This window comes from Chrysochloris asiatica, unplaced genomic scaffold (genome assembly GCF_000296735.1).
Source record: "Chrysochloris asiatica unplaced genomic scaffold, ChrAsi1.0 scaffold00076, whole genome shotgun sequence".
Lineage (NCBI taxonomy): Eukaryota > Metazoa > Chordata > Mammalia > Afrosoricida > Chrysochloridae > Chrysochloris > Chrysochloris asiatica.
The window spans coordinates 4,228,020-4,236,706 of NW_006408594.1; the positions used below are offsets into that span (position 1 = coordinate 4,228,020).

Below are 8,687 nucleotides of genomic sequence, written 5' to 3' on the forward strand. Positions count from 1 at the left end.
GTTTGCTTTATATATGTTGGAGCTCTTTCATTGGGAACATAGACATTTATTATGGATATGTCATCTTGTTCAATTGTCCCTTTAATCATGAGATAATGTCCATCTTTATCTAGCATGTTGGTTTTTGCCTTAAAGTTTATTTTGTCAGAGATTAGAAATGGCACTCCTGGTTTTTTTTTTGCAATTAGCATGGTATATATATATTTTTTTCCATCCTTTGACTTTTAATCTATTTTTGTATCTGTGTGTAAGATGTGTCTCTTACAGACAGCTAATGAAGAGTCTTGCTTTCTTATCAATTCTGCCACCATCTGTCTCTTAACTGGTGCATTTAATCTGTTTCTGTTCAGTGTAATTATCTATAGGTATGGATTAATTGCTGCCATTATGTTTGTTTGTTTTCGTGGTTCTATTGCTTTCTTTGTTCTGCATGTCTTCCTGTACCAAGTTCATGGTTTTTGTGTTCCTTCTTATCAGTTTCCCTATGGTTTTAATGTTTCCATGTTATTCTTGGATTTTCATTTTCTTGGTATGTTGTGAAGTGTTCATTTCCTTTGAGGTTACCTTATATTTCATTAACTTTTCCCTCAATTTAGTGCAGTCTATTTTATCCAATAATGACCGTCTCACCATCTGGATCTCTGTTCCTATGTGTTTACCTTCTTTCACATTGTAATTGTTTTGATCATAGACTGACCTCCCAGGTCCTCTGAATTTTTTCTTATAGTTTTGTTCTGTTCTCAGCTCTACCATTTGTCGATTTAGTTCTGGGAGGTGCTTCCACGTAAGTCAATCTCTGGTTGTTGTCTGTTCTTGTTGGTTCTCAATCCACTGAACTCCCTTTAGGATGTTTTGTAGCACAGGGTTGACTTTGGCAAAACCCATTAGCTTCTGTTTATCCTGGAATGTTTTGATTACACCGTCGTATTTGATTGATAACTTTGCTGGATAAAGGATTCTTGGTTGGCCATTTTTTCTTTCAGGGTTTTATAGGGTCGCTATGATCCGGTGCTGACTCGATGGCACCTAACAACAATAACAAAATTGCCTTCTTGCCTGCATGGTTTCTGCTGAGAGATCTGAGCTTAATCTGATTTGCTTGCCTTTGTATGTAATACTTCCCTTTTCCCTAGCTGCTTTCAGAATTGTCTCCATATCTTTGAGTTTGGAGAGCTTGATTATGATATGTCTTGGTGGTTTTCTTTTGGGGGTCTATCCTTCCTGGTGTTTGTTGAGCTTCTTGAGTGCTTATCTTTTTGCTTTTCAGGATGTTAGGGAAATTTTCTTTCAGCAGCTCTTCAATTATCTCCTCTGTGGACTTGTGTGATTCTTCCTGTTCTGGAATGCCAATAATTCTTAAGTTATTCCTCTTTATATTGTCCAACATGAATCTTACACCCTCTTTGGATTTTTTTAAAATCCTTTTTTCTGTTTGCTCTTCTACATGAATAGTATTGAGAGATTTGTCTTTGAACTCACTAGCTCTGGCTTCCATTTCTTCAATTCTATTCCTTTGTCCTTTCAGTGTATTGTCTATTTCTGTTATTCTATTTTTGATCATTTGGACCTCTTTCTGTAGGCTTTGAATTGTTTCCAATGCTGTATCTATCTTATTTGATTGTTCCTGTAGTGCTTTACTGACTTCTTCCTTATTTTTCTCAACTCCACTGCAAAGTGTTTAGAAACGTTTTATAATCATTTTTCTAAATTCCTTGTCAGGCATTTCCAAGACCTGCCCTCCTTACTGAATTGAGTCTAGGTTTTCCTGTAGATCATTTACCTCAGACATTTTATCTTGTTTCTGGACATGTGCTGATATGGTCATCAGTTTTTGCTTCTTGGACATGTTTAGTGGTTAGCTTTGGCCTTAATACTTAATTGAGTGTGTGTTTTGGTATTTTTTATGCTTTCTGGTTGTCTACAGGTAGATGTGATCAGGAGGAGGGCTTCCCTTTTCACTCTTCTTATTGCTTAACTCAGAGTAACTTTCGCAGGTGTTGTCTGCCTCCCTAGTGTATGACAGTTGGTATCTGTTCTTGCCTGGATTGTGCAGTTTTATAGGGTGTGATTGTAGCTTGACTACATGGCAGCAATTACTTTCTCTTCTTGTGTAATATAGGGAGAGAAAAAGAGGCCCCTAAAGGTTAAAGGGGGAACCAAACCAAAACAGAACAGCAAAAAAAAAACCCCAAAACACCATAAAACAAAAAAGCCCCACAACAGATTGGATACTGTAGTCTACAATCACAGAAACAAGAGAGGAGAGAAAGAAGGAAAAAAACCCAACAACTTCTGTAGCCTAATATGAGTATGACTTTGATATCCTCTTTCAGCTTCTTGCCTTCAAGGCCTCCTGATAAATTCCAAGATGCCGCTGTTGGTTTTTATGCTGTACCTCAGGATTTAATTTTTGGCCTGTTTTGTTTTTAGTGTCTCTCCCACTCCACAAGCCCTGTTCTGGTCTTTTCCCTATTAATAAACAGTTCAGGCCCAGCTGTGGCCATTTTGCACTGCTGGTGGTTTTAAGCAAGGACTGTCTTTTTAAATGTCGAGAGGATCTGTGCACACGCTTGGTAGAAATACCCTCCAGTGGTGGGGGTGTAGGGTGTCCACTCACTCAGGTACCCCATCTAGTCACCAGAATGGAGGTGCATAGACAGCAAGAGGCCAATGAACAGGTACCAGAATATCAGAACAAAACAAAACAAAACTAGAAATCTTTTCCACCTTTGTGTCTGAGGTTCCCACAGGTGTTAGTCCATGGTGGATCTGCTTGCTCTCCTGCTTGGTCTTGCTGTTTGGCCTTACCCAAGTTTTCAGCTTCGGGCCGCTGAGCCTGGCAAGTTCAAAAGTACAGATTTCTTGCTTCTGCTACAAGTTCCACTAGCTACAAGCCTTCAAACTTTTAAAATATTCTTTCTCTCTCTATATATATATCAACACTCGTGGAAGTAGCAGTCAAGAGATCAGACGACGTATTGCACTGGGCAAATCTGCTGCACAGGAACTTATTAAAGTGTTGAAGAACAGAGATGTCAGCTTGAGGACTAGGGTGCGCCTGACCCAGGCCATTGTGTTTTCCATAGCCTCATATGGATGCGAAAGCTGGACAGTGAATAAGGAGGATCGTAGAAGAATTGATGCCTTTGAGTTGTGGTGTTGGAGGAGAATACTGAAAGTGCCATGGGCTTTTTATTCCTTTTTGGAAGAGGTGTAACCAGAGTGCTCCTTGGAGGCCAGGATGGCTAAGCTTCGTCTCTCATACTTTGGACATATTGTCTGGAGGAAACAATCGTTGGAGAAGGATGTCATGCTGGGTAGGGTGGAGGGTCAGAGAAAAAGAGGAAGACCCCCAACGAGATGGATCAGCCAGGTGGCATTATTGATGGCGTCAAGTGTGGCAGCGGTAGTGAGGTTGGCCCAGGATCGGACATTGTTTCGTTCTGCTGTGCATGGGGTCGCTATGAGTTGGTTCCGACTCGATGGCACCTGACAACAACAATATATGTGGTTCAGAGTTTTGGAGCTCTTCCCTGACCCTGTTTCACCTGGTATTCTGTGGTATTGCTGACAGAGATCTTCACTGCACCTCTACCCTATCCACCAACAAGCTCCGTCTCCACAGTCAACTGTACTTTGAGGAGACAGCTCTTTCCCAGTTGTATTTTAGTGCCTTCCAACCTGAGGGGCTCATCCTCTGGCACTATATCAGACAATAGTCTGGTGCTTGTCATCATGTTTCAATATTCAATATTATGGTGATGACAGTGTTCCAATGTTAGTCATAAGGTTTTCAGGGACTAATATTTGGAAGTAGTCTGTCTTCTTCCTACTCTGCATTCTTTTAGATGCTCGGTTGAAACCTGTCCACCGTGAGTGACCCTGCTGGTATTTAAAATACCCATGGCATAGCTTCACGAGTCACAGCAACCAACAAGCCACTACAGTATGACAAATTGACAAACTGACATGCTTCTCTAGACAAGTATATATACACACACATATCTACCATACCCTGGGCTGTAGGATAAGCACTGGAATGCTCACCACAATGTCGGTGATTCAACAACAAAGCAACAACATCTACCAGTGTATACATAAGCGTTTTATTATTATTATTATTATTTTTTGGTTGTTGTTAAACATAGTTTTGAGGTAGATTTGTAGCCTTTAATGTTTACTGGCCCAATTGCATAGAGACAGGGGTGTGGTGACTCTATGGAATGTGAAGACAACAGCCTGGAAGGAAACATGCCAACAGACTCAGTAGTTTCCTTTCTCATGGGGGATTATGGGGGATTTTTTTTCTTAATTCTTATTTTCCATTGGAGCCCAGGTGTGTCACTGTAAGATAAACACTGGACTGCTAAGACTGTTTTTGCAAACCCACAAGTTACTCTTTGACCATCCTATGCCAGGTTGATAAGAGTTTGCACTGACCTGAGGGCACTAAACCACACAATACACAACAACAGTTTCTGTAGTCGGCTTATCAGATAATAAGCAATAGAGGAAAAGTGCAATGTGTTTAAGCTCCCCTAACCCCCACCTTACCCCGCCCCACTCACTTCTTCAATTTTAAGTTTGTTTTTGACCCTTGTAGATAATTCCTTTGAATTCACCTGTATTTCTTTAAAAACGTACATGTATAATCAAAGGGAAAATGGGGCGATGGGAGAAAATCAACAAGATGAACTCAGGCATCACAGAAAATTAGAGACTGTTTCCAAAGCGAGTCTCTCCTTTTACAGACGAGGAAGCTGTCCTCATGGGTGAGTGAGTGTTCCTGTAGGTCCACACTGTGGCCAGGGCAGAGCTGGGCAGATCCCCATTGGACCTGGGGAGGGAGGCTTCAGGGTGTTCTAGGCGGGGTCTGAGCAGGGAGTGGCCTTTATCTGTTTGTTCTGGGTGTGTATTTGGGGGGTCAGGTCACACACGTGGACAAGGAGCCTCTATTTATAGCCTCAAAGAACTGAGTGGACAGTATTCGGGATTATACATTCGACTGTGAGGTGAGACCCCGAGCACAGACCTTCAGGAGTCTCGGAACTGCCACCAGAGCCGTCATAATGTTGGTGAGGATACTTGGGGCCCCCACTGCCCATTTTGTTTATCAATCCTTGCCTTTGGGTGGGATGGGTACTGCCTCAGTTTCCCTCTCAGTAGAGTGAGAGCAAATATGCTCCAGAGCCCTTCAGCATGTAGGGTCTCCATTCCCTACCAGAGACTTTTTCATCAGTAATAATGGGAACCGTAGTCTGGTAGTGTAGTGGTTACGAATCGGGCTGGGAACCTCAAGGTCAGCAGTTCGAAACTACCAGCTTTTCCGTGGGAGAAAGATGAGGCTTTCTGCTCCAGTAAAGATTTACAGCCTCGGAAACCCTGTACAGGGTCGCTATGGGTCGGAACCGACTCCACAGCACACAACAAGTGGTGCAGTAAAGGTTGGAAAGCAGTCATGTGACGCAGGCAGGTCCATAGACTTTTGGTTGTAGACTGCACTCTGATTTTATTTTCTGTTCATGAAGGTACTCCAAATTTGGCACACAGAAATTAAACGTAGCCACGTTGGGGGTGCTGGGGGTTGGCGTGGAGCAGGGAGCATGGGCTAAGGGCAGTGTGCCTTCATCACAGGGACACATTTGGAAAATGCTGTGGAAGCTGTTTGTTGTTCCCAAGCTTCCTAAGATGTGGGTGGGAACTGCTGTACCCATTTCACAGAATGGCACATTGTGACTTCAGCGCTGGGCCCTGTGCTTTAGATCAGCTGTTGTGCTGGCTGAGCTGGGGGGAGGAGAACAGGGCAGTGGGGGCTCTGGAAAGCAGTGATCCCAGTGCTCCCTGCTTCTCCTTCTCAAATGTGCTAAATTATCCACCAGTGCCCTCACCCAGACTGGGGGATCGGAGACCTGTGACCCTCAGGACAAGATGGAGGTGGTGGTGTCTCTTGAGAGGCTTCATTTATGGGAGGAGCAGAAGGCACAGTGAGGGGGTATCCTGGGGCAAGTCTCTTTGATTGTCTTTCTGTTGGCTCAGGCAAATTTTACAATCACGAACATGCAGATGAACTTGGGAAAAACCCTGAGGATCAAGGGCAAGCTGTCCAATGATGTTGATCAGTGAGTAGGGGCCGCATAAGGACTGGGGTGGAGTCTGTCCATTGACTTGGAGCAGGAGGAGAGTGGGGAACAGGCTGGGCAATCATGTGATTGCACAACAGCCTTGGGATCAGACCAAGGGTAACCACCACACACTGATAAGTGGTCCCCTCTGCAACTCCTTTATTTTCCTTCATACAAAGCACACACCTTTCTCTAGGGGTTACAGCTCAGCATTGGGCTTACCTGTGTGCAAAACAACCCAACTCTTGTTTGGGAAGGGGGAAACACACAGATCCATGGAGTAGCCACCGAAGAAAAATAATCCCTTGCTCCAACTTGAGTTACTTGACATTGCAGAAATGTGGGGTGCTCTTGGCCTGAGACCTCCAAATGAAGGCACCTGATGACCCAGAATGCCTCTGCCCTCAAGGACCCCTAAGGTCTAACCCAGGATCCTGCCAAGAGGTCACACAACTCCAATTGCATACCTCAAGTGACAGGAAAGTTTTGTTGGAAACTATTTGTAGTTAAACTTAAGGAGTCTTCAGAGATCAAGGACAGCCATTCTGTCATCTAGAATGGACACTCCCAATATTTTAACATGTCAATGCCCCTCCTGTCCATACCTTTGGTCAGTGCTCCAAATGGAACGTGATTCACCTATACCACGTCTGATTAGATTGTCCCCTTCCTTGTGTTAAGGCATAAACCTTGATTCATGCAACCTTTCTTTGGTGACTCTTGTATTCAGTGGTCAACCCAAACACATAAACACTCCCACGATGAAGTTGTTTTACCTGTAAATGATCCCAAAACCTCACCTGTTACCCCTCGGCCTGCAGAGTAGCAATTAATCTGGGCCAAAGTGCTGAGAAAAGGAACCTGCATTTCAACCCACGCTTCAAAGAATCCTACATTGTCCTCAACTCTTTCAATGGCGGCTGGGGTGAGGAGATACGTGTACCAATCAACTGCTTCGGCCCAGGGTCAGAGGTCACGGTGAGGTCAAAGTGGTAAAGGACTGGGATTGATGTCAAGGGGACAGTCTGGGTGGTAGGGGACCCCAGCCTGGGAACTGTGGGACCCCTCAGACAGACACTGCCCAGGGTTCGTTCCAGGTTTGACCTTGGAACTTTGACCCCCTCTTTCTCTCTGCAGTTCCATATAACCTTCCAGAAACACCAATTCGAGATAATGCTGCCTAATGACAACGTGGTGACCTTTCCCAACAGGATGGACAACTGCCAACTGAGCTATTTGCAAGTGGGGGGGCATTTCCAGGTCTCTTCTTTGAAGTTTTACTGAGTACGTGGCACCTGCCAGATTAAAACACCCCAGCCCACATTCCCTCCCAAGTCCTTACTATAGCACCTCAGGGTTCTGCTTCCGGTCCTCACTCCCTCCAGTTCCTGTCCCCTGACCCATTCTCCTCCCTTAAGTTATGAGAGCAAACCAAAGAATCTGGCCTTGATCACACTTTTCTGTGGCAGGAAAGGGAGTTAGTGCTTTCTTAGTATTGTAATGCTCGTGGCATCTTCATGACAAAGGGGTAAACTGAGGTAGGACACCAGGCTGATGGATTGCAAGCTCTTAACCACCTGGAAGAAGCTGCCCTGCTTCTATTATTAGGTGCCATCATGTAGATTCGGACTCACAGCGCCCCGTATGTGTCCATAATAGAACTGCTCCACAGGGTTTTTAAGGCTTTATAGCTTTATAAGGAGCTCTGGTAGCATAGTGGTTATGAATCGGGTTGCAAACTGGAAGGTCAGCAGTTCGAAACTACCAGCTGTTCCACGGGAGAAAGATGAGGTTTTCTGCTCCCGTAAAAATTTACAGCCTCGGAAACCCTGTATAGTGTCGCTATGAGTCAAAATCGACTCCACGGCACATAACAACAACAACAACAACAACAACATAGCCTTTATGGAATCAATGTACAGGGTTGCTCTGGAGTCCTGGTGTGGCGCTGTAGGTTAATGCGCCAGACTGCAAAGCTGTTTGAACTTCAGGGTTGGCAGTTCAAGCTCACCAGCTGCTCCTTGGAAACCCTATAAAGGATCGCTATGGGTCGGAATCGACTTGACGGCACTTGACAAAACAACATAGCCTTAGCCTTTATGGAATCGATGTACAGGGTTGCTATGAGTCAGAATCGACTCCATGGCACATAACCACCACCACCACCACCATAGTCTTTACATTAAGGCTTACATTCTGAAGCCCTTGGTTCTGGAAGGCCGTGGTCTAGAACTGGAGCTCTACCTCCACTGAGTCTTGACATACATTCAGACTCCATTAGACTTGAACCATGTGGCTATGCTTAGACAAATCCAGGGAAACATTGTTTACCCACAGGTAGAATGTGGTTGAAAGTAGGTTACCTGGTATGGAGAGATGCTCACTCAAGGAACCATGGGCTTGCCTGGGCTTTTACTGAAAATAGTCTATCAGACACATTATCTACTTGAAGTTAGAAGTTTAGGTCCTGCTAAAGGAGCTCTGGTAGCGTAGTGGTTACGAATCGGGCTGCGAACCTTAAGGTCAGCGGTTCGAAACTACCAGCCGCTCCGCGGGAGAAAGATG

At 44.5% G+C, this 8,687-nt stretch overlaps 1 protein-coding gene across 1 annotated transcript in view; it reads left to right on the forward strand.

The window, feature by feature from the left end:
* LOC102831874 (32 kDa beta-galactoside-binding lectin-like) overlaps positions 1 to 8,687 on the forward strand; it is a 67,851-nt gene that overhangs the window by 19,942 nt on the left and 39,222 nt on the right. Inside the window, exons 4-6 of the mRNA XM_006865274.1 lie at positions 6,037 to 6,119; positions 6,944 to 7,100; positions 7,260 to 7,364. Coding sequence (XP_006865336.1) covers positions 6,037 to 6,119; positions 6,944 to 7,100; positions 7,260 to 7,364 — 345 coding nt within the window. The remainder of the gene's footprint in view (positions 1 to 6,036; positions 6,120 to 6,943; positions 7,101 to 7,259; positions 7,365 to 8,687) is intronic.